This window comes from Prunus avium, chromosome 5 (assembly GCF_965620075.1).
Source record: "Prunus avium chromosome 5, drPruAviu1.hap1.1, whole genome shotgun sequence".
Lineage (NCBI taxonomy): Eukaryota > Viridiplantae > Streptophyta > Magnoliopsida > Rosales > Rosaceae > Prunus > Prunus avium.
The window spans coordinates 22467615-22491817 of record NC_142288.1 but is presented as its reverse complement, the minus strand read 5'-3'; the positions used below and the strand labels follow the sequence as shown (position 1 = coordinate 22491817).

Below are 24203 nucleotides of genomic sequence, written 5' to 3'. Positions count from 1 at the left end.
CCCCCCCATCTTCCACCAGAACCGTACAGCCTCTTGAGCCGCGAGGCACTCAACATGTTCCGCAGAACTAGCGAAAGACACTCGCTTCGCAAGGGCAGCCAAAAATCTCCCATCTTCGTCCCTAATGACAACCCCAACACCCCCCCCAGTCGACCCAGTGTGGAAGGCCCCGTCGAAGTTGATTTTGATCGTGCATGGTGGAGGGCAACTCCAGCAACTCGCACCAAGGGAGGCATGACTACCCGCAGGTTGGTCATTTGCACACCGGAACTCCTCCATATATTGGAGCACAAACTGAACGAGATCATGCGGCTGCCGCTGCGTGCTACGCCATGTAACATCATTCCGGTTAGACCACAGGGCCCACATCACGACCATGGACAGGGCACGAGCAGCGGACGGCAACTCACGCCAAGAGACAAAGAGCCAATCTTGTAAGGGTAAGTCAGCGTGCCTATCAGAGGAGAGAAGACCCGGGAGCAAACGCCAGACCGCCTGAGCAAACGGGCAATTCCGGAGGATATGCAATGCTGACTCCTCCGCACCTCCACAAACGCAGCACCCCAGCTGCGGTAAAGAGACCCGCCGCTTAGCAAGAGCACAACACGTAGGAAGGATATCATGGATACCACGCCAGGTACATAATTTAATCTTTTCAGGGAGCTTTGCATTCCAAACCCACTTCCACAACAGAGTCATGCCCGAAACCGAGGAAGATGGTGGGTCGGGGTCAGTCGACAAAGTAAGAGCCACACGGTACGCGCTCTTAACAGAAAATTTTCCTTTCCGGTCAAAATGCCAAATGAGGCAGTCTGGGGGAGACCGGAGGCTTAAAGGCACCATGAGAATCTCCTCCACATCCAAAGGCAGGAACAAGGACGTAAGAAGTGGTAAATTCCACTGGGGTTGGCTCGCCTGACAAATGAGGCTGCTAACTTTTAACTCTTCAAGCCCCACGACAGGAGGAGTAACCACTTCAAAGCTGGTTGGCCTAGGGAGCCACCGGTCCCCCCAAACCTTAATATCGGACCCATTACCCACACGCCACCGAGAACCACGGGTAATAACCTTCATAGCAGAGAGAATGCTACTCCAAACAAATGATGGTTTGGAACCAGGAACCGCATCCAGGAGAGAAGAGTGGGGAAAATACCTAGCCTTTAAGAGCTTGCTGATAAGAGAATCTGGGTTATGAAGGAGGCGCCACCCTTGCTTAGCAAGCATAGCAAGGTTGAACGCATAGAGGCTCCTAAAACCCAACCCACCCTCGCTCTTTGGTAGACCTAACTTGCCCAACGCATCCAGTGGATTTTTCGCCTATCACCATGCTGACCCCACCAGAACCTTGCCATAAGTTGCTCAAGGTCAGAACAAAAGTTTTTGGGTAGCAGGAAGCAACTCATAGTGTAAGTAGGAATAGCCTGGGCCACCACCTTGATTAAGATTTCCTTGCCTGCCATACTGAGGGTCTTGTCCTGCCAACCCTGCATCCTCTTCCAAACACGCTCCTTAATGCTTTGGAAGCAAATATTTTTTGAGCGTCCCACCACCATAGGCAGCCCCAGATAAATGTAAAAGTCTAGAGGTATTCAATTATGACTTTTAAAAAGTATTTAAAAGTTTGGTGGTATCCAGTTATGATTTTTAAAAAGTATTTAAAAGTTTGATGGTATCCAAAAAGTTAATGACTTTTAAAAAGCTTATTAAATGAATGACTTTTCCATACTTTTAAGGCTAATTGTTAAGAGCAAAAGTCTTGCCAATTTACTAGTGACTTTTATCAACTCTATGAAAGTATTTAAGAATTTGTCAACTCTATGAAAGTCACTCACTTAAAAAAAGTATTTATAAGTATGAATTAGATACACCCCCTGAAGTATAGTTAACTTGGGCTGAGTCAGTTTGATTGATATGGAAACCAACTAAATAAATCAATACTTTGTATTTTTTTTATTTATTGAATGATGAGTGTTGTTAGATTGTTTGAGATTTACAAATTAGTATGGTGGCCGAAATGTTGTTAAGATTGTTAAGTGTTGTTAAGTTGTTTTCAATTTTCATGTATAAATTTTTTACGTTTAGTTCACATGCGTACTAGAATTGGTTAAGTATGCGAATGCAAGTTATGCAGAATGAAACATTAAAAAGAAATTATATGATTGTGTGATGTAATTGGTATAATAAACTAAGGATGGGTACGGTCCAATTCGATTCAATTTTCTCCTAGAACCAAAACCGAAACGGAGAAATCTAAGGGCTATGGATGGAGACTCATTTGAGCAAAGCACCCCCGCCAGCTCCATAGGAATTGGCACTCAAGTGAGGAAGCAAGCCGTCTTTTTCCTTCCCCATATGATATGTAATTAAGTAACTGATATTCTCTAACCATAATACAGTTTCATGAGAGAGAAACTAAGGAGCCTCCTCCTATGTGGTGGTGATATTTGAGAAATTATACAATACTACCGTAGCACCAGCTGGCGTTGCTGAGTTGTACTACGGTCCAATAAGATTCAGCCATGTGTACAGCTTATACAGTCGGCAACAAACTTAATAGACTGCCGTTAACCCTTAACCACCGCCATCGCTGCAAATTAGAAATACCCGAGACTAAATTCTCTGTGGGCTCAGACCAAAAAATATATATATATATATATATCTGTGGGCTGCGCTGCCTGAGAAGTTGACCCAAACTCGCCGCCAAAATTAACTGCTCACCGATACTCATCGCAGACTCGGGAGTTTATCAAGTCACTTGCGCCAATTGCAATTGATTTCAGGTCTGAATTTATGCAGTTTTTGGGTTCCAGCACCTCCGCCATTGTCTCCGATGAGGTCTCTTCGAGATTTTTTCATTTTCTCCCATAAGCTATGGCTGAAATTTGTTAAAACGACTGTGGCGGTGGATACAACGCTGAAAATCTTGCCGTTGAATATCCCCTTTAAAATTGACCCCTTCGCCTCCCACATCAGGCTCAAAGCCTTTGCCTTTTTGGGTAATGACCCAATGTCAAATAATTTTGTTGCACAGCAATTGGTCAAAGAATATTATTGCATAGAAATTTGTTGATCTAATCTTAGATCTGAAATATTGACGCAATCAGGGTCTAAAAGTCAGCGTTGGGAGGACTTCAAGCTTTTGGGTGGGCATAACCACATGTTGTTTTTTTAACGTCGGCACTAACGGCAAAACTTTATGGTTCTGTTGACATGTCTAAGTTGTACACATGGCTTAATCTTATTGGATCGTAGTACCACTCAGCAACGCCAGCTGGTGCTACGGTACTATTGTATAATTTCTCGTGATATTTATAGATACACGTTTTGATGTACACATCGAAGTCAAACTTCTAGAAATTCAGCCATGGCGGTTTGAAATTGTGAGCTGCTTTAAAAGGTAACAAGGGGTCCATAATTTCCAGTCTATATCGAAGTCATGACAGACTAAAAAATTTCTTTATTTTTATTCTCGTGAGGTTTAGTCTATATTTTTGTAATCGATTAGATTAATAATTGACATCGAATTCAAACATAATTTAATTGTAATTACATACTTAATCGGTAATTATTGGGATCTCAAATCTTCCCTTTCGACTTACTAATCTGATATTTAATTCAATCATATCACTGCAAAAAAATAATAATATTAAAAAAAATGTGACCCTGTCACGTCTGACTTTTTCTTTCTATCTATTTTCTATCCTGCTGGGCATACAGAAAAAAATTGCTTCGACAAAGTAAAAAAAAAAAGAGACCAGAATTGCAGATTTTGGCCTTCAACTCTTGTGATGATTGGTAATGGTAAAAGGTTACATACAATACAACGACTGCTCTTTTAGCAACCTGTGATTCGGTGAATCGTAATAATCAAAGACTAACCCTTCGCCTGCAGTCCTCTCCTTCAATCTCCTTGCTTCCAAAATTGTACGTCATGCTACAATTCAATTCCACCACCACATTTTTATTGACCATAAGAATTTTCACCTTACCTTGAATCCTTGTATAAGTGCTCACCTTCAACGTCCCTGATGCAACCTCCCTCATGAACCCCGGCACCACCACGATCTCCCCGGGAACAATATCCACCGTCACGTTCATCCTCATCGTCCTCCTCGCCTTTGCCACCCCTGCCGGAGTCCTCCCCTGGCCCACCTCCGTCTCGCTGTAGTAAACCCTAGTGGTTGTGTTCCCATACTTGAAAGATGCCACGTTAGGGTTCTTGATCGAGACATCAGCTAGGAGTGTCACATTAGTACCCGAGCGTAGGGTTCCGTTGGCAAGCTCCAGCCGTTGGATTGTGACCCCGTTCATCTTGATCCTCGGGCCCTTTACGTGAAACACTGTGAAGCCGAGAACTATGGCTGTTACGGCTATGATTAAGAAGAGAGCCGAGACACAGCCACAGCACATTACATATTTTCTTTGGCTGAGCTTTATGTGTGAGGAGACGATAACTTCTTCTTCATCACTGCGGAGATAGTATGCGTTGGCTGGGGCTAGGGGCTTGCCTTGTTCTTTGGCAGCCATGGCTGTGATTCAGAGAGGTTTGGAAAATAAAGGGAGCAAAAATGGTAGGTGGAGATATATATTTAGAACTGGAAAGGCTGATGAGTTTCATGGAAATTTTGATTTTCTTTTTCTTGGGTCTTTGATTGTGAAACGTTGGAGAATTTTAGAGATTCTAGACGCGGTTGCACAAGTTGCAAGGCTTGACTTTTGACTTTGATGTTGTTTGTTTAATAAGAAAATATCACCAAAAGTGTGGATATAAATCCATGGATTTTAAAATAGGTGGTCGAAGCTTCTTTGAATCATGTTGTCTGATAGTAACATAACTTGTTGTTTAGGGACCCAAAAAAGAAAGAGTAATGGGAATGCATAACTTGTTGTGAGAAGAGTCAAGAGTGGCACTGCTGCGATTGACATAGGAGCAGAATTGGGAACTCAATTATTTCTCTTTTTCATACTTTAAAGGCAGGGCAGAGTCATAGTGTGTGTCTGTGAATATATGCAATTTCTGTGATCGCTGTGGGGTCCTAGATGCAATTATATCAATTAAGTTACCTCCGGAGCTCATGCCAAGAGCTTCTTCTTTTTTCATTTTGGTTCATATGAAATAGGATCCTCTGCTTTTCTTATGTGTGACTTTAAGCTGATTGGGTTTAAGGTTAAGTGCTTAGAATTTGAAATATACAAGCAATAATTGAGAAGAGGAGAATCAAGTAGACCAGTGAAAGTCTAAAACGACACAATTAAAAGTAGCACTAAATCAAGTCTAAAGTGGTAAAGTTCAAAGTAGCACTAAATCTTTTTTTCTTCTTGGTGGTGTCTTAAGAAGATATTTTTTCTCCTTATTATTTTCTTTGTTACGTGAGATTTTTTGTGAGAAATTATAGAATACTGCGGTAATATTGCTATGTGATACGTCTTGTACACGTGTTATAATATGAGTGAACGACATGATTTATTTTCCTTTCTTCTTTGGAATAATATTAATAAATATTCACTTATAATATAACACGTGTATAGAATATACCACATGACTGTGTTACCGTAGTATTCTATAATCACTCCGATCATATAGAGGAAAACCCAACGTGTAGACATAAAGATATTTAAAATATTCTCCTCCCCCTCCCCCACCCAAAAAGAAGAGAGTTTCAACTAGTACTAGGCCCAACTGATTCAAGGTTGGGGTTTATGTTATGTATAGAATAGGCCCATATCTTGGATTGGAAAGAAGCTAAACAAGGCTGGACCAGTTCTACAACCGAAAACCGACCAAGGAACATGTTCCAGGTTGGACAACAGATGCAAATCATGCAACGATAAATTAGGGAGATAAAGCTAATTAAAAAGCTAATTAAAAAAGTAACAGCCGAGTCCACCGGCAGCCACAGAGCCTATGACCTCACCAGTCACCTCCATTTTCAGAGAAATTCGAATATAATAATTAAGCACCTCCTTAACCTTTCATTATGGGCAACACAGAGAGTTTTGGCATCCTAGATAGATTGGATTCAATTAAATCGAATATATATATTTTTAAGGCCAAAAGTCACTTTTGGTCCCTGTAATTTGTCACTTCAACCACTTTTGACCCTGTAGTTTTAATTTCGTCACTTTTGACATTGTAGTTTCGTATTTGTAGCAATTCAAAGACATGTTAAAATTTCTGTCAATTTCTTTAACGGAGTTACCATGTGCCCCCTCATGTGGAGGGGCAATTTTGTCAATCCAAAGCAACTTGTCTTCTTCTACCTCGTTGACTTCACCTCTCTTCTTCACCACTGTCTTGAAGATCTTTTACTCTCCTCCTACCATCAACTTCAAAGTCTTCTTCACTATCCTCTTCATCATCAACATTGACAGGTACCTCTCTCCTATCTTCATTGCCAATATTATGTCCATACACAGGCACTTCAATTGTTCCCACGTTGTCATTACCCACTTCTTGTCCACCTTCAAAGGAAATCTGTGAAGCTTGATTAAAAATATCATCAAAATATTCATCTAGAACCTCATCAAATGCTTCAACATAAGGAAATCGTGGAGGGCCAGCATCTGAAAAATCAATGCCATGAGATTGAAAATATTGCTTTACTTTATGTGAATCAAAGCATTCAGAACTGTTAAATAACAAATGGCATGCATATCTTTACTTTATGCAAATAGGGGACCATTGTGTTTCCTAAACTGCCAATACACACACAATATTTTATAAAATTTTCAACCACCCAAAGTTACAGAACAAAACAAGGTCATTCGAATAAAAAAAACAAAACAAAACAAGGCCACAAAAGAATGGAATAAACAAAAGCGTTGAACCCACTTATCAAGATTGAAAACTCTAATAAAAATTATAAAACAATTTCGCACAAAATACAGAACCTTTAAAGATTCTAAGTTCACCTGGATTATTGAAGCCTCCATTGACTTCACCTCTCTTCCTCACCATCGTCGTTGCTTCTTTACAGAAATAACAATCGATTGAAGTTTTGCTACTCTTTTCTCACCCTCTTATTGCACTTAATCGAAAGCCCAGACGAATTTCACTACATTTTTAGGAGCCCTAATCCTAATCTGCTTCAAAATGGCCAATTTCGCGCACCCTAGGAAGAGGTAGAGACAAGTTGCTTTGGACTGACAAAATTGCCCCTCTACTTGAGGGGCATATGGTAACTCCGTTAAAGAAATTGATAGAAATTTTAACACGTCCTTGAATTGCTACAAATATGAAACTACATGGTCAAAAGTGACGAAATTGAAACCACATGGTCAAAAGTGGTTGAAGTGCCAAACTACAGGGACCAAAAGTGACTTTTGACATATTTTTAATTATGTGATTCTGTTGGTCTCATTTACGAGAAATTATAGAATGGTACGGTATCACCACATCAGCGGGTGATACTTCCATTTAGAATTTGCCACGTGTATTTTTTAAAAGAAAATTTATACTTTTTTTTTCAGCTAGACATTGGGTTCCAATTCTACCCTTCATAAAAATTAAAAGAGAAAAAAAACTGTGTCACAGCCTCCCACCTCTGTCCAGTTCGCAGCCCCCTCAGTTGCATCGCCCCTCCCAACTCCGTCCAGTTCACAGTCCCCCTTGCAACGCCCTCCCTCCCTGTTTGTATTCCTTTCCCCAATCCTTCAATCTCCTCATCTAGGTTGCCTTCATCTCCCTCAAACACTCCAGATCCAAGTTCTCTTTATCCAACTTTGCTCTCAATCCCGCATGGCCTTGACAAAAGATGATCCAATAAACGCCAACTATTAAATAAAGTGATTCACAGAGAGAGAGAGAGAGAGAGAGAGAGAGAGAGAGAGAGAGAGAGAGAGAGAGAGAGAGAGAGAGAGAGAGAGAGAGATATATATATATATATATATATATATATATATATATATATATATATATGAAGGAAAAGAAGGGGAGGGGGCGGCAGCAATGGGGTATAGGACTGCAGACCTTGGCTGCAGTCGTCTTCTTTCTTTTTTTGTTTTAATTTTATTCAAAAGGGTAAAATTGAAACCTAATGTCTAGCTGGAAAATAATTTAATTAATGGAGGGTTAAAAAGACACATGTCAATATATGAGTGGAAGTATCACCCGCTGACGTGGTGATACCGTACCATTCTATAATTTCTCCTCATTTACTACCATTAAAAATATAATTAAAGTACAAGATTCCCATTTTTTCACGCAGAAGCATGCCATTGGGTTTGGTTTGGGTGTCTTTTTAGCCAACACGTATTCATTTTGAATCATTTCCAGCCAAAAGAAAAGGACATGTTTTTTTTTTTCTCACTTTCTTTTGAACTGCGGCATATCCATGTCATATCATACGCTACCCAAATGAACACCTCCATTTGTTGTCTAGGAAATAAACCATATTTCAAAGTGTTAAATTTATTGAGTAAAGTTATGGTTTAGACTTTTTTTTAGTACAAACGATAGTCCAAAGTGAGGTTTTCTCATATATACACTACTACGATGTCATGAGATTTGAACATAAGACCACTAATCTGCAAGTCAAAACTCTTTTACACTAGGTTAGACCCAATTGGAAAATGGTTTAGACAATCAATTTACCATAAAGCTGGCAAATGGCAACTATAGCTGCTATGAAGTGGACACAAAAACTTAAAAAAACAAAAACAAAAACTTGGTCATAAAGAAAACATCTGAAATTGAAATATATGGACAAAAATTTATAGGGAAGAAAAACAGTACTCGTATGTATATTAGCTAACAATATAAACAACTAAACAAAACAAGCGAATGAAATCCTAGAAATCAAAATCTCTACAAGCAAATGATTGAATTCATTCCTAGAAACTAATCTCAAAATACAGAACAATTGATTGATACACCAACATATCATATGTATCACTAACTAGAAATCTAAAAAAACAGAACAAAAAACGAAAAAATACAGAGCAAACCCACTAAAATCATCTGCAAAATAAATCCTTGACAGTCCTGCTCTTCAAAACAACAACCATGGTGCAGTTCGTATCAATGGTCTTCCTCGTCTTTATTTTCTTCATCAAATTCACTTTCCCACTCAGCTTGGCATAGCTGCTGATCTTCAAATACCCAGAATTCATCTCACCCTCAAAACCATTCTTAGCCTCCTGAGGCAGCCTATTTGACTTAACTTCAATACTCAAACTCACTCTCCTCGTCCCTCTCTTTTTAACGCTCCCCTTCCCAATCTTGGCCTCGCCAACTTTAAACCCTCCATACCACAAACTCGCGCTGCTGCCCTCAAACTTGTACTCGCCAAAGTTCTTGTTCTTTATGACCAACTCGGTGACCAAAGTTGCATTGAGAGAAGTTGGCGAAGTTGTGTGCTTGAGATTTTTGACTGCCACAGAGCTGAGATTAAAACCAGGTGATTTGACACGAAGAACAACCAAAGCAAAGACCAAGATGAATATGCCTTGGAGGACGATCGCAGCAAACACATAGACGAAACACTTGTTGCTTCTTTCTCTGCGTATGCCTTTGAAAGTTGGGTTTTCTTCATCGCTTCTGCGAAACAGTCTGGAGGGTGCCAATGGCCAAACTTGGCTCTCTTGCTCTGCCATTGCTAGAAGAGGAAAAAAAAATGAAAAGCCGCTTAATTTGGTTGAAGGGGTGGTGTTCAATAACGTGGGTTATGATATGAGTTATATATTGTGTTAATGTGTGTGAGGGGTGAATGTGAGTGGGGTGGTCATGTTTAATTTCTGAAGCTTAGGGGATAAGAATTGGTCAGTTATGGCCTATGTCCGTGTCGGCTGTTCCTTGTGGGATTTAATTTCTAAAAAAAATTACATTATATACTAGAAAGCATTGACAATAGGTCCAAAATCATAGATATTTTATTTCTAAGTTCTGTGAAAAATGGTGGAATTTTTCGTGCCACGAGGTGTTTCTTTGAGGAAGTCAAGAACGGTCAGCTATATGTATATGGGATGTCACAGTCTTTTCTTTTCTTCACTTCTTTTTGTGATCTTCTAGAATTATGGAGGCACAATCTACTGATAGGAGAGAGTTGGGTCCGATCTGAAACATTGAATGAGTCAGAAGGTAGGGGCTAAAATCAGACTAATCTTGAACTGAGTTTTTTTAAATACAATTTTTTTTCTGGTTTTATATGTAAAAGATTTGGGGAGCAGTTAATTTCTGCACTAACAAGATGAGTGTGCAAAAATGATGGGATTAGGTCAAGTGGGGGAAAATTGAAATTAGGAGGATCAAAAGTGGACTTTGTTTATAGTTCCAGAACCAAAGAGAAAATGTCAAAAAGGACTTTACAGCTGAGACCTTTCTGTGTCTGTTTGAATCTAGTTGGCTCTAAAAGCAAAAGAACAAACGTTGCACGGTCACTTTCATAATCCTTATGGAACAGGAGATCATTCATCAACCTTTACCATTTGGTGCCATTTGTTGCAGAAGGCATGATTTGTTGAAGTTTGGAAATTCTCATTGTGCTCTTATTCTTTAATTAATTTCATTGGTTGAATGAATAACACTAGGAATTGGTTTAGCGGGACTTCTCTTCCCTCTCTTTTTAGTGTTGAAAAAGGTTTCGAGTTCGAATCCCTTTCTTTATTAGTAACAAATATACATGCATGATTTTTTATTATTTTATTTTTGGACGAAGATATATATGTATGATTCAATACTTTTAGGGTAATAATTTCCCCACTCCCTTTTTATCCACTTACACTCCTTTTTTAATTATAAAAATAGAGTGTAGAAATCACCACTCTACTTTTATAGAGTCATGATCATAAAGAAACAAGGGAGGATCAGAACTTGGATTAATTTACAATTTAATAATGTTAGTGATATCAATTGTTTGATTGATGTGACTCACATTTGCTATGAGTTTAAGTTTATGAATTTGGATTATTTTGCGACTTTGGGCTTAAGGACTGATATGCCAGCCTGCCCCCTTTGTGAGTTTGGCCTGACCATTGCTTGGGCCATTTCAGCTCAGATTCCCATTTTTCTTCTTTTGAGCAAAGCCTCTTTATTCTGTGAAATTCTGTGGGCATCGAAGAATTGCTTATGGACAACTGAAAATTCATTCTAAAATAAGTTTATGAATGTGAGGTTTAGCCCTTCCCTTGATGCATATTAGGCCACTCTGGGCTGCAGAGGACGCATATAATGGCCTAATTAAACATATTACATAAACTTAGTAGTTCACAAATTAAGAAAAAAAAGGCATTTTATAAATCGAACTTAACTAGCTTATTGCCCAAAAAAGAGGATCCCTAGTGTCCACGGATTTAAAAGATCAATCTAATAGAGATTAATTATTTCACCTCAGCGTAGTTATATGTTATTAAAAACTCATCCGTTACACTGTATCACTTACTCTTCTCTCCTACAATCTTTCTTTCCCATTCAATTTTATAATTATATCATTTTCAATATTATCCAAAACCGTAAATTATGATCCCTTCATCCATATATATTATGAACCATGTATTTTTTGGTCGAACAACAATTAGACTAACTGCATATCTGCATGAGGAATGCTATTCACAATCGCTCAAAAGCGATTCTCACAGCACTTGCTAGACACGTGTACCCGTTCCCATCCTTTCTTTTTTTAAATTGTTTTTTCTCTTTCTTCTCTCGGTTGCCTCCCTCTCTCTCTTATTCTATTACTTTTCTCTCTTTCTTCTCTCTGTTGCCTTCGTCTCTCTCTTTTTTCTATTTTTTTTTCCATTGCTCTCCCTCTATTCTCTCCTCCTCCTGCTTCTTCTCCTTCTTATTTTCTTTTCCCCGTCTCCGTCTTCTTCTCTGTATCTGTCTCCATCGATGGGTTGTAAAAACCCAAACCTTTTGTAACACAAAAACAAATACCTCAAGCTTTAAAAACCCAAACTTCTTCTTCTCTGTGTATGTCTTCCCCCAAATCACAGTTCTCTCCCTCAGATTTCTTAACTTTCTTCTCTCTTTTCTCTCTGTTTCTCTTCTCTCTCTTTTTTAATTTCTTCTTTTTCTTCTCATCTGGTATCCGAGAAAGAAACCCATTTGATGGGTCTCGGAAAAATTCTAATGGAGCTATTGGTGCTGGAGGTGTAATCCGTGACTCTACAGGGGACTGGGTCACAGGGTTTACAGTTAATTTGGGTAAAGGCCAAATCTTAGAGGCTGAGATATGGGGGCTGTTCTTTGGTCTCAAATTGGCAGCTGAAAAAGGCATCCCCAACCTTGTGGTTGAGATGGATTCTGCAACTGCAGTTCAGCTTTTGAGAGAGAGACTTAAGACTTGAGATTAAAAATGGAGGGGAGTGCTGAGGTTTCAGACCAGAAAAATAGAAACAAAAGGGCTGTGCAGGCCAGAGAGCACGGAAGGGAAGAGGAAATGGAGAGAAGGAAGAGAAAAAAATAATAGAATAAGAGAGAGAGGGAGGCAACCGAGAGAAGAAAGAGAAAAAACAATTAAAAAAAAGAAAGGATGGGAACGGGTACACGTGTCTAGCAAGTGCTGTGAGAATCGCTTTTGAGCGATTGTGAATAGCATTCCTCTATCTGCATATCAACCAACGAACCATATAACCATAGAAATATTTTTGAGATTCTCGAGGAAAGACACATGCTTCTCTCCTTGACTTGCGAGACCATAAAAAGTAATAGAAAGGAAAATTCAAAGCTTGCTATTAAAATATTGGAAATTATTGAACCGCAATAATTTTTTAGGCTTGACATTAAGTAATTAACCTTTTTTTGACTCCTGCTTTCTCTCAAAATACCTTGTTTGGCTCATGCAGTATCAATATCATTATTACTATTTACCAAAACAAATATTTATTGCTTATTGACGTATCACTTTTTTATTTGCTACAGTGCAAATTGTGAGTTTTAATACAATACAACTACGTTGAGGGGGAATAATTGAATGGTTAAGATTCTTTTAAATGCTTGAATGCTAAATATAGAGGCTCGGGATCCCCAAAAGTCTCCTAGCATAGTTAAGTAAAGTATGGAAAGAAAAGAAAATAAGAATAAAATATGTACATATATTATTAAACAAAATTAAGAAAATATGGTAAAAACTACGGTCATTAATGTTATTATTATTATTATTTTTTAATATAGTCTATTTGTTTAATATTATGTGAAAATATGTGTATGAAATGTGAATTTTACTTGTATTATTCCAAAATTTGTAAACAATTTGTATTAAATGTAAAAATACTTGCATAATACATTTAATTTTGAAATAAAAAAACACATGTATTTTACTGTATCTTTTAAAATTGTACTAATTAGACCTCCTAGTTTAAAAGAATATAGTTCAAATTCTCACATGGAAGATGAGCAAAACAAGCATGGTGCATTAAGTATGCGTGTTTTTTATTTATAAATAATTGAGTAGGTCTGGTTCATGCCTCTGTATTCTGCAATAAACAAACATCTTCCTAACCTAACCTCGTAATTATGTGTAACTAAATTAATTTGAAACGTAATCAACCTATCCAAAGCTTATTTAAAGCACAAGTCATGACGGAGCAGACTTTGCAATTAAGTTACATACTTTAAGAGTAAATTAAAAGATTAGAGAGACTTGCCTAAGCGACCACATAATTATAAACTAAAATCATTTACATACTTTTCACATGAACGTGTATTTAACAAGACGTTCAACTTCAATTTTTATGGCCTTTCGAAACCTACAACTTGCTGAGCCATTCAATTCTTAAAAAACACTGCGAAAACGTTGTCAAATACAACTATTGTAATGATGTTATTTGAGAACTTTATTCTAAGAACTTGACTCTAACACTTACCCTAGATTAGAGAGCAAAAGTGAGAATGTAATGATGGTTTGCTCGTGTTCGAATCGGGTCGGGTGAGACTTTCCGACCGGTTTATACAATCATATTGTCGATGACCATATTACCAGGACCATACGTGATCGGATCGGTTTGGTTCTCTCGACATCCATTGTGTCAGCCACGCGACATTAGATTATATGCTCACTGATATGGCATGTCAACAAAAGTCCCTTAACTCTTTGCGCAAGAGTCTGTCTTTGGGTGATCAAGTCCGTGATATTTTAGATCTTTTCATATCAAAAAGGGCTAATAACGGTCAAAACAATTTTTCATTTGTTAAATCGGGTAATTTGAAAAAATATTCCCCATTTAGAGTCAGGACAAATTAGCCAGCATCAAACCCAACCACTACATGATCACAACTTGTGATTTGTCCTCTCTCCTGAGATATTTGACAAGTCCTAAGTTTATCTTTTGTCGTTAATAGTCAACCCAGGTTGGCGTGCTTTATAAATGTAAACATTGCTTTGAATATAATAACTTGACCACTTCATTAACTTTTCTGTTAGTTTTTCTTTTTCTCTTCACCCAATGAATGCAAGTTGCACTCTCTAAGCCCGTCACCTTTTTTATATTAAATATTTCAATCTTATAATATTAAGTGGGCAGCCCATCAGATTCGAAAAAATGAAGACTGAATCAGTTCAGACTTTGCAAAATTGTATACAACAAGAAGAGAAAAAATTGCATAAAACGAAAAAGCACTACCAATCTGTATATAACGAAATAGCACAATTGCAAAATTGTGCCTGGGAAGTGTATATATACCCATACAATAATTCATAAACAAACAACAAAAAATTTGCAGAAATTTAAAACAAGTTGAAAGAAATCAAATCATGGTCTGTTTTTTTCACTTGCACTGTAAAGATTTGAGTTTCTTGGTTGCCACATCAAAAGCTATGGTGCAGTTCATGTTGGTGGCCTTCTTCTTCTTCATGATGAACATAATTGCAACTTTTCCGTTCAATCTTCCTACGCTGTTGAGCGTCAACACCCCGCTGCTCAAATCACTTCCAAGATTTGGATTAGTAATTGCAGTTGAATTCAAAGTCACCTCCGCATTTCTTTTTATGGTCGAAAGCCATCCAGCCTTGCCCTTTGCGACATCAATTACTGCAAAATTCTCGCCTCGGTATTGAAACGTGATATTGGCAGCACTGAACTTGTAGGAACCCCAGTTGGCTGAGTTCTTGATCTTAATTTGGGTTGTGAATTTTGTGTCGAATGAAGGTGTTGCCGAGACAGATTCAAAGCTTTGGACGTTGATGTTGCCTAGCCTGAACCTGGGGTTCTTAACTTTCATCACAGTGAGACTCATTGCCGTGATAACTATGATCTGAAACACAACGAAAATAGTTATATATATGGCCAATTTGATTCTCTTCTTGCGTTTCAGCTCATCAGCGGACAGCTGAGACTCTCCATCACTTCTTGTGTAACCGTTTGATGGTGCCAAGGGATAGGCCTGGTTGGTTTTCTCTGCCATGTTAACTTGTTTTTTTGTTTTCTGATATGAAATTGGAAAGAAAGGTTTCTCTGCTTTTGCTTTCTGGGTTTTGTTTTCTAGGATGAAACTTGAAAGCAAAGGAAGTTAGCTGTGGAAATGAAGGTAGAGAAGTGTGCTATATATAGTGTTGGGGGTGTTGGGCCTATTTCAATAACTTACGTGGTAGAAATAATGAGTTTCCAGGAACAACATGTGAGTTTGGAAAAAGGAATTTCATTGCGGACCCCAAACGCGTTCTAGTCCTACGGTGATTATTATTGACTTCTAGATGATGGATGACTTTTCTTTGAGGACCTTTTAGGGTTTTGCCATGAGATTGGACATTTTAAATATCAGAAGAACCTTCAATGCCAAAACAAATATCAACAGAAGCTTCGAATCTATCCGTTGGCATTGACCAAATCTCCCAATCAAATGTGAGAACGTGTTGTGAGAAATATTATACTAATCACCTTGTGAACCGTGTTTTGAAAATATTGGTTTTTAAAATTAAATTAAATTAATATGATTTGTTCTGTTGTCTCTGAATACAAGCAAGAATTGGGATAGTTGAGGACTGCAAATTTCCGGAGAAAATTCAACCAAACATGGCCTAGGATTTAAGGAGCTTTGTTTTATTATTATTTAGTCAATGTTTTGCTCTGAATGATGAAGATAGAATGTGAATCGTGCAAATGAAACTGTGCAAATATGACATTTCAAAGGGAATGATACATCAATGAATACAACTGCATCAGCATCTGATTTAAATTGCGTTGGCATCAAAGCTTCTTAGTCTTTTTCCCAAGAAACAAAGGCAGAGATAAAATTGCAACACGTCCTTAGATATTTTGTTTGTTATTTTGTCAATACAGGATATTTGGTTTGATGCTCTTTCTTTCCACTCTGCCCATGACATAGGGACCAATTGCGAACTCTGTTTTTCTTTCTTTTTTTAGTCAGTTTTTCTTTTTCAATACAAGCGACAGTCTAAATTACAAGGTGCAATGAGGGTCGAACATGAAACCACTGATATGAAGTCAAGACCCTTTTCCATTGGACTAGACCCCGTTGACTTTTTACACTGTTTGTCATATGCTAGAGATAACTTGTCAAATGAACCAAAATTCAAAGGCCACCTAGTAGACAAGAACTTGTCCTTCTTTAAATGGTGATGTAGATTGCAGAACAAGGATAAAAGACATGTAGAAAAAGTCCCAATGATGTTGTTCAATAGCCTACAAAAGTTGCCCTCTGTTCTTGTAAGAGTTTTAGTGTGTGGTTTGGATTGAGAAGTGTCCTGATTTTTACTCTGTGTTTTGCTCAATAGTCATATATTATGCATTGTTTTCAACATTACTTCTTAAGTTATGTTTTCCATCAATCCCTTTCGTACTGGGACAAAAATAAAGGCCTTGATTCTACCCCTCAACTAATAGCTTTATCATATGTCCTGCATTCAAAACCATTCCAAAACTTGGCCATTTTAGTTTGACTTATGAAGCAACTCATAGAGAGTCTCATTCAAAGAAAATAATTTCAACTCCAAATGCCACCAACTACAAGAAAATGCAGTCCTGGTCTCAAGGCCAGTCAGTTCAAGCACAATCCTTGACACTAAGGTCTCGTTTGGTAACTTCTCTGTTTCTAATTTTAATTTTTGTTAGACGTAGCGAGCAAATACATTGGGGGAAAAGAAAGATGAAGGAGAATGAATCCTTGACACTAATCTCATTCGGTAACTTTTCTGTTTTTAATTTTCATTTTTGTTAGACGTAGAGAGAAAATACATGGGAGAAAAGAGAGATGAAGGAGAATGAATGAAACAAAAAACAACTTAAAATTGTTTTTCGTTTTATCTATGTTACCTTGAAATTTGAAGTTCACACACATATATGTACTGCCTTTTGGAATACATAAAAACGCATGGGAAAAAGAATTTAAAGTAGAATTGGAGTTTGTACTATAATCTGTATATTCTATATATATTCCCAACAGAATTTGTAAACAATATAACAATCAAAATTTGTAAACATAAAACTAAAATTGGCTTATGAGAGAGAGAGAGAGAGCCATGTTCGATTCTCAGTTACAATCCAAATTCTGGAGAGACCTTGCTGCCAAATTAAACACCATAGAGCAGCCCAATTCAGCTGTCTTCTTTGTCTTCATGATCAGCATCAACTCAACCTTTCCCTTCAACTCAGCTGTGCTGGTCAGCAACAGCAAGCCATTGCTGAGCTCATTTCCAAGAGCAGACTTGCTTGGCAACGCATTAGAATTCACATTCACAAGCACAGTGATTTTTTTGGTGGATCGCAATCCGACTTTGCCATTTGGAATATAAACTTGCCCAACAACCACACCTTGGTACGTAAACACGACGGTGCCGTCACGAAACTTAAAAGGACCCCAGTTTGGGTTTCGCACTCTGACTTGTGTTACGAAGCTCATGTCGAACGAAGGCGTTGTCGGGGAATAGGTGAGTGTTTGGATATAGACGTTGCTTGCCAACTTGAGTTTTGGAGTCTTAGCTTTCATCACAGTGAGTGAGAATATGGTGATGACTATGACTTGAAACACAACGAAAATACCAAAATATTTCAACCTTTTGATTTTCTTCTGGCGTTTGAGCTCCTCGGACTGGTGGTATGCGTTTGCTTCATGATCTGCATCCTTCTCAGCCATTTTTTTTTCCTCACTTGTTCTTTTTTAATGGGGTGATTTGCTTCTCAGAGATGGATTGGGAAATGGAGGACTTGTGTTTGTGGTAATGGTAGTGAAGAAGTGTTGTGTAATACTTATAGACCGGTGGTGTGTCTGCAATTTTCTCTATGAGCTTTGCTTCCTGGAAAATGACCTAACATAAATGGGGTTTTGTTTGTTTGTTTTTATTTTATTTTATTTTTACTGTTTATGTTGAAACGCCAAACGCACCTACTGTAAATTGTTGACTTGGTGTTGTACTATCCTCGAAGCTTCTTGTGGTCTCAGTCGTCCGTTTTGGACCTCAAGCCCAGGTGAGGACTTTTCATGTACAAATACACTGCTTGAATAATCTTTTTTATTAGGCAACAAACAACTCACGGCGTGCTTGCTACAAGTCTCTATAAATTATTTATGTTATTATATTAACAAAAAAATGAGTGAGAAGATAACGAAAGACCCTGTGGGGCTCGTGAGTGCTGCGTAAGAACCACCACTTGAACAGTTTTGAACAAGGCCAAGGATGTGATGACCTTATGCAGAATAAAATAAACCCAAGTGGCCAAGTTGTTGTCGTCTTTGGTGGTGCTTGAAAGCATCTGCCCATTTTTTTGCTTAGTGATATGAATTATCTTTTCTTTTCATAATTAAGGCAGGAGGTTCCTCCATCATGAATGATCAAGGAATCTCGACCGTGGCAAACGTGTTAATGTCCAAACATGGCCTGACATTATCCAATGATACTTACAATAGAAAAGAAATGATGTCTGGTCCCCAAAACACCTGTACAGAGAAGAAGCATGAAAAACACAACACACACCAAAAACTTGAGGCTTAAATAAATCAACAGAAAGAAAAAAAGTATTTTACCAAACAGTAAATGGGACCCATAAAAGATATTTTGTTATGCGTATAACTTTCTCTACCCAACTTGCAAGTTGCAGGCTAGAAGGGAGGACGAATAACATATAGGTATAGCTATGACCATTCAAGGAGATATTAATCCCATTGGAACACTGGCGGACTCAGAAATTTTTTAGCGGAGGTACAATATTGACTAAGTATGGAAAATGGTTTTTCGGAATAATCATTTCCCAAAGATAATTTTTGGCGGCTTTTATTCCTTACACATCAAATAAGAAAACTTGATTTTATGGGATTTTATTATGAAGTATATATTGACTTAATGAGCCATCATTTTTAGCCTAAATCGTATTTTGCACTAAAACCGAATTTTCATATTTTGATTTGGTGGGAATTTGATTTTATAGTATTTTTATTTGCATCCAAATAGGGGGTACTTCCTTATTTACATTGTAAACTTAAGTAAATGGAGTAATATAAAAATAAATAATATTGCAAGGACAAAGATATTTACTTAAATGTTGAAAACGAACATAAGGTAATCTATACACCAGTTGAACAAATGGGCAATTTCAAGAACATACATTGGTTTTTCCGGCGAGGGGAGGTGCTGCTGCACCTCCTTGCGCCTTAATAGGTCCGCCTCTGCATTGGAAGATTCCTGTCCACCAGTTTGCTTTTTTTTTTTTTTTCTTTTATAACATTGACAGATACGTATCCAAATTGCTTTTAGATATGATTAATAGTGTTTACAGGCTACTCTGATCAATTTTTATTATCTTTTTAAATCCAACATTTTCATTGAATAATGATCTTTTAATTACTCTGACAAGTTTAAAGTGAGATAAGATTAAAAATTCACTAATGATAGGTGTATGTTTCAATATCTTACTTGTTAATAATAAATAAAATTTAAAATTGGTCAGGCTTCAATCAATTAAACAATAACACGTCATTTGGTGAATAAAACTTATTAGTTAGAATAATTGAATACGAAGCTACTTAAAGTTACTTTCTTTCTCCCCATATTTGAAGCTTGCAGAAGTTGAGCTTGTTAGTAGCAAGATAGCTTAACATGATTGAAGCCTTGAAGCACATTTTGCCGACGTTTCTCTAAATTGTAGTTAAGAGCATGTCTAGCAGTGATGTTAGGGGCTAGGGGCAATTTTACCTCACAAAATGACACTATTCATCAAATTTACCTCACAACTCTATAATTGAGAAGACTTTGATTATCATTAAAATCCTGGTAAAAAACAGTAAAAAAAAAGTGGCCTCACTAGTAAAAGATTAATTAAATAAGTACAAATTCAAGCGTCACACACACAAAAACTATAAAATAACAAATAAAACACTACTCCTGTTCAGCCGCAATTTGATTCCTGAAGAGGATATAGAAATCATGCAATTCTATTCCACCCTCCTGCACTCGTTGCTTGGCTTGTGTGTCTTCATTTGCATTGTAAAGATTTGAGCGTCTTGGTTGCCACATCAAAGGCAATAGTGCAGTTCATGTTGGCAGCCTTCTTCTTCTTCATGATGAACATAATTGCAACTTTTCCATTCAATCTTCCTACGCTGTTGAGTGTCAAGACCCCGCTGCTCAATTCGGTGCCAAGATTTGAATTAGTTATTGCAGTTGAATTCAAACTCACCTCCGCATTTCTTTTTATGGTCGAAAGCCATCCAGCCTTGCCCTTTGCGATATTAATTTCTGCCAGAGTCGTGCCTTGGTATTGAAACGTGACATTGGCAGCATTGAACTTGTAGGAACCCCAGTTGGCTGAGTTCTTGATCTTGATTTGGGTTGTGAATTTCGTGTCAAATGAAGGCGTTGCCGGGACAGATTCGAAGCTCTGGACGTTGACGTTGCCTAGCCTGAACCTGGGGGTCTTAACTTTCATGACAGTGAGACTCATTGTGGTGATAACTATGATCTGAAACACAACAAAAATAGTAATATATATGGCCAATTTGATTTTCTTCTGGCGTTTCTGCTCATCAGAGGATCTCAAAGACTCCGCATCACTTGTTTTCCAAGCCATGTTTCCTTTTCTTTTCTGATAAAAAAAGGTGGAAAACAAAAGTACTCTGCTTTTGTAGTTGGTTTGGTTTTGTGGATGAAACTTGGAAGTGGAGGGAGTAGTTGTTTGTGGAAATGATGGAAGAGTAGTGTGTTATATATATAGTGTTTGATTAATTAATGATTTAAGAGTGGAAATATGATGATGAGTGTCATAATTACCTACCCAGGAAATGCTGAAATGTAAACAAACGCGCTTAGTATATAATTTTGGACTTAATAGTCTTCTAGATGGTCGAAATACTTTTAGATTTGGGTATACTCGGAACATACAAAAATTTCTCCATGTAGGAAAAAGTCTACGTCTAAAAGCAGCCGACAAAGAAAAGGATAAAATAAAATTATAGACATGTGGTACATCTCCCTGTAAGATTTTGGAGATCCAATTGTTTGGGTTTCAGGCAACGTCTTGAAGCCGCCATAGGTGTGTTGGAATATCACAGTTGGCCAATTGCCTATATTTTAAGATATTCCGAGTTTGGTGAGTAATCATACATTCAACAAAATAACAGCTTCATAGTCAAATAAAGTTCCTTAAACCATGACTGTGTTCTGGACTGAAGAATAATTCAAAGTTAAATAAAAGTATAATTTGCCAAAACTATTCACAAGGTGATCCCACACCATGTTCTCACATGTCATTGGGATATTTTTATTTGTCCATTACATGACTCAAAGCAAAAAGCCTAAAAGCCCCTCAGCGAAGTCTTCCATCATCTAGAAGTCAATAATTCACACCTCTGGCTTTGGACGCGTTTGGCGTCTGCAATTAATCTCTTCTGCTGAAACTCACATTTTCCTGGAAGTTGATTTTCACCCCCGTAACTTATTGAAATTGGCAAAATTCCAAATACTATAAATAGGAGGATACTCTTCCATCATTTCCACAAACAACTCCCTCCATTTCCAAGTTTCATATCCCAGAAAAGCAGACTCCTCAAAAGCAGACAACTTTCTTTTCACTCGTATCAGAAAAAGATAAGCTAAGAAACATGGCTGAGAAGGCTTATCCTGCAGCCCCTGCAAACCATGGTTACCAAAGAAGTGATGCAGAGTCTTTGGAAAATGCTGATGAGCTGAAACGCAAGAAGAAAATCAAATTGGCCATATATATTACAATTTTCGTTGTGTTTCAGATCATAGTTATCACCACAATGAGTCTCACTGTCATGAAAGTCAAGACCCCCAGGTTCAGGCTAGGCAACATCAACGTCCAGAGCTTCGAATCTGTCCAGGCAACGCCTTCATTCGACACGAAATTCACAACCCAAATCAAGATCAAGAACTCAGCCAACTGGGGTTCCTACAAGTTCAATGCTGCCAATGTCACGTTTCAATACCAAGGCACGACTCTGGCAGAAATTAATATCGCAAAGGGCAAGGCTGGATGGCTTTCGACCATAAAAAGAACTGCGGAGGTGAGTTTGAATTCAACTGCAATAACTAATTCAAATCTTGGCACCGAATTGAGCAGCGGGGTCTTGACACTCAACAGCGTAGGAAGATTGAATGGAAAAGTTGCAATTATGTTCATCATGAAGAAGAAGAAGGCTGCCAACATGAACTGCACTATTGCCTTTGATGTGGCAGCCAAGACGCTCAAATCTTTACAATGCAAATGAAAAAAACAGACCATGATTTGATTTCTCTATAATGATGTGGATTTTGGATTGATGAAGACTAGTTCTTGGATTTTTTTTCGTCATTGATATTCTTTTTTCTTTTCTTTCTATAGCTATGAGTGACACTTGTACTGTATTTTGTTATAGAATTATAATACTACTTTACCTTTTCAATCACTGAACCGGTACCATTGCTATTCTTTTTACTTTATGTTTATCAAATGGCTTAAATCATGCATCTTGTTTATCCAATAAAGGCCAATATATTTGCAGAAATAGGTATCTTAGGATCAATGTTGAAATGAAGGAGCAGGATTACATATGTTCCTCTGTTCTCAAACCACATACTGTATATGTATGTTCGAGAGAAATGAGCAATTGAAAGTTACAGAAGTTAACGAACAAAAGTTACAGAAGTTAACGAACAAAAGAAGTTAAAAAGTTACATAACTATCATGACATGATGACATGCCCCACACGTATTAATTATTAGAACACTTTGTTTTGTCTGATAAAACAAATACTTCGTTTCAATCATACTGAACTTACAAAATGTGTGTGAGAATAGAGTTTATGCTCAACGGTGTGGTTCTCTTTATCTTATAATGTGATTAGAACACATTTGCTCTGGCTCACGATGTGAGTCCCGCCGCGTTCCCCCCCCCCCCCCCCCCCTCCCCATCTCAGGCAGCTTCCCTTCTTTTCTAGCGGGCCTCCTTCCCCTATCCAACGCCTCCCCCTGTCTTGCTATTCACTATTCCAGACCTACCCCACACCCAACTTCTCTTCCTTTTCTCAATCCCACTTTTCCCCCCCTCCCTAACCCAGACTCGCTCCCCATCTCTTTTAACCTCCTTTACTGGCGGGCCCTTCCCCTCTTTTTCAACTCTTTCACCCTTTCTGCTTTTCCTCTGCCAGATCCACCATCTAACCCCTACCCCCCCTTTTTTTCTTCTTTTTCTTTGGATGCCCTCTTTTCTGTCTGCACTCCCGCTTTGTCGGCTCTGTGTGTAGTAAATTTTTCTACATTGTTACTAGTTTGATGCTATTTTCCCTTTGCTTTTTGCAATTGGGTTATCTGCTTGCGACGGGCTTCAAGGTTTTTTCCTAAGTCGGTCTGTGCAGTGTGGCTAGTGAAGAAGCACGCCAGGTGTTTGTCAGTGTTCCTCTGTCAAGTAGCTGATGCATGTTTTCTGACTCTTGTCCAACTCGTGAGGAACCTTTTTGGTTCTTTCTCGTTAGCCTCTATTGGCTGTGGTCTGTGCTCTATTTTGGGAAGGCCCCCTCTCGTCGAGCTTCATGAACCTTTTGAGCTGGAATTGTCAGGGGCTTGGGAACCCTCCGACTGTTCAGGCGGTGGTGAACCTCATTCACCAAAAAAGGCCAAAAGTGTTTTTTCTTAGTGAAACAAGATGTAGCATGGCGAAGATGGAGCAAATTAAATTCCGGTTGGGGTTCTCGAATTTGTTCGTTGTTCCAAGCAAGGGCAGTGCTGGTGGCCTTTGCCTCCTGTGGAGGGAGGAAGTGAATATTGTCATCAAATCTTCCTCTCTCAATCATATTGATGCTGAGTGCGATTCGGGTGACT

The 24203-nt window shown here is 38.2% G+C and overlaps 7 protein-coding genes across 7 annotated transcripts; 1 reads left to right on the top strand and 6 right to left on the bottom strand.

Annotated features, from left to right (window-relative positions):
- Positions 1-3624: 3624 nt before the first annotated feature.
- LOC110762198 (late embryogenesis abundant protein At1g64065-like) lies at positions 3625-4644 on the bottom strand. Its single transcript, XM_021964803.2, has one exon. It carries the CDS (start codon positions 4525-4527, stop codon positions 3868-3870), a length of 660 nt encoding a protein of 219 aa, XP_021820495.1. The 5' UTR covers positions 4528-4644; the 3' UTR covers positions 3625-3867.
- A 1066-nt stretch (positions 4645-5710) lies between these two features.
- LOC110762233 (uncharacterized) lies at positions 5711-7067 on the bottom strand. Its single transcript, XM_088253645.1, has 2 exons — positions 6913-7067; positions 5711-6564 (listed from the first exon to the last, which is right to left on the bottom strand). Exons 1-2 carry the CDS (start codon positions 6956-6958, stop codon positions 6272-6274), a joined length of 339 nt encoding a protein of 112 aa, XP_088109771.1. The 5' UTR covers positions 6959-7067; the 3' UTR covers positions 5711-6271.
- Positions 7068-8711: 1644 nt separating this feature from the next.
- LOC110762222 (late embryogenesis abundant protein At1g64065-like) lies at positions 8712-9730 on the bottom strand. The gene has a single exon (XM_021964831.2). The coding sequence runs from the start codon at positions 9592-9594 to the stop codon at positions 8956-8958; it is 639 nt and encodes a 212-aa protein (XP_021820523.1). The 5' UTR covers positions 9595-9730; the 3' UTR covers positions 8712-8955.
- Positions 9731-14540: 4810 nt separating this feature from the next.
- LOC110762193 (uncharacterized) lies at positions 14541-15461 on the bottom strand. The gene has a single exon (XM_021964798.2). It carries the CDS (start codon positions 15338-15340, stop codon positions 14705-14707), a length of 636 nt encoding a protein of 211 aa, XP_021820490.1. The 5' UTR covers positions 15341-15461; the 3' UTR covers positions 14541-14704.
- Positions 15462-17297: 1836 nt separating this feature from the next.
- Positions 17298-18175, bottom strand: LOC110762226 (late embryogenesis abundant protein At1g64065). Its single transcript, XM_021964835.2, has one exon. The coding sequence runs from the start codon at positions 18026-18028 to the stop codon at positions 17426-17428; it is 603 nt and encodes a 200-aa protein (XP_021820527.1). The 5' UTR covers positions 18029-18175; the 3' UTR covers positions 17298-17425.
- Positions 18176-20127: 1952 nt separating this feature from the next.
- LOC110762197 (uncharacterized) lies at positions 20128-21073 on the bottom strand. Its single transcript, XM_021964802.1, has one exon. The coding sequence runs from the start codon at positions 20953-20955 to the stop codon at positions 20362-20364; it is 594 nt and encodes a 197-aa protein (XP_021820494.1). The 5' UTR covers positions 20956-21073; the 3' UTR covers positions 20128-20361.
- Positions 21074-21870: 797 nt separating this feature from the next.
- Positions 21871-22792, top strand: LOC110762196 (uncharacterized). The gene has a single exon (XM_021964801.2). The coding sequence runs from the start codon at positions 21986-21988 to the stop codon at positions 22613-22615; it is 630 nt and encodes a 209-aa protein (XP_021820493.2). The 5' UTR covers positions 21871-21985; the 3' UTR covers positions 22616-22792.
- Positions 22793-24203: the final 1411 nt, after the last annotated feature.

Coding starts and splice junctions, on each gene's coding strand:
- LOC110762197 (XM_021964802.1), bottom strand. CDS start 20,955: ATGGCTTGGAAAACAAGTGATGCGGAGTCTTTGAGATCCTCTGATGAG.
- LOC110762196 (XM_021964801.2), top strand. CDS start 21,986: ATGGCTGAGAAGGCTTATCCTGCAGCCCCTGCAAACCATGGTTACCAA.
- LOC110762233 (XM_088253645.1), bottom strand. CDS start 6,958: ATGGTGAGGAAGAGAGGTGAAGTCAATGGAGGCTTCAATAATCCAG. Junction 6,565..6,912: donor TGGAGGCTTCAATAATCCAG/GTGAACTTAGAA, acceptor TTGATTTTTCAG/ATGCTGGCCCTCCACGATTT.
- LOC110762222 (XM_021964831.2), bottom strand. CDS start 9,594: ATGGCAGAGCAAGAGAGCCAAGTTTGGCCATTGGCACCCTCCAGACTG.
- LOC110762193 (XM_021964798.2), bottom strand. CDS start 15,340: ATGGCAGAGAAAACCAACCAGGCCTATCCCTTGGCACCATCAAACGGT.
- LOC110762198 (XM_021964803.2), bottom strand. CDS start 4,527: ATGGCTGCCAAAGAACAAGGCAAGCCCCTAGCCCCAGCCAACGCATAC.
- LOC110762226 (XM_021964835.2), bottom strand. CDS start 18,028: ATGGCTGAGAAGGATGCAGATCATGAAGCAAACGCATACCACCAGTCC.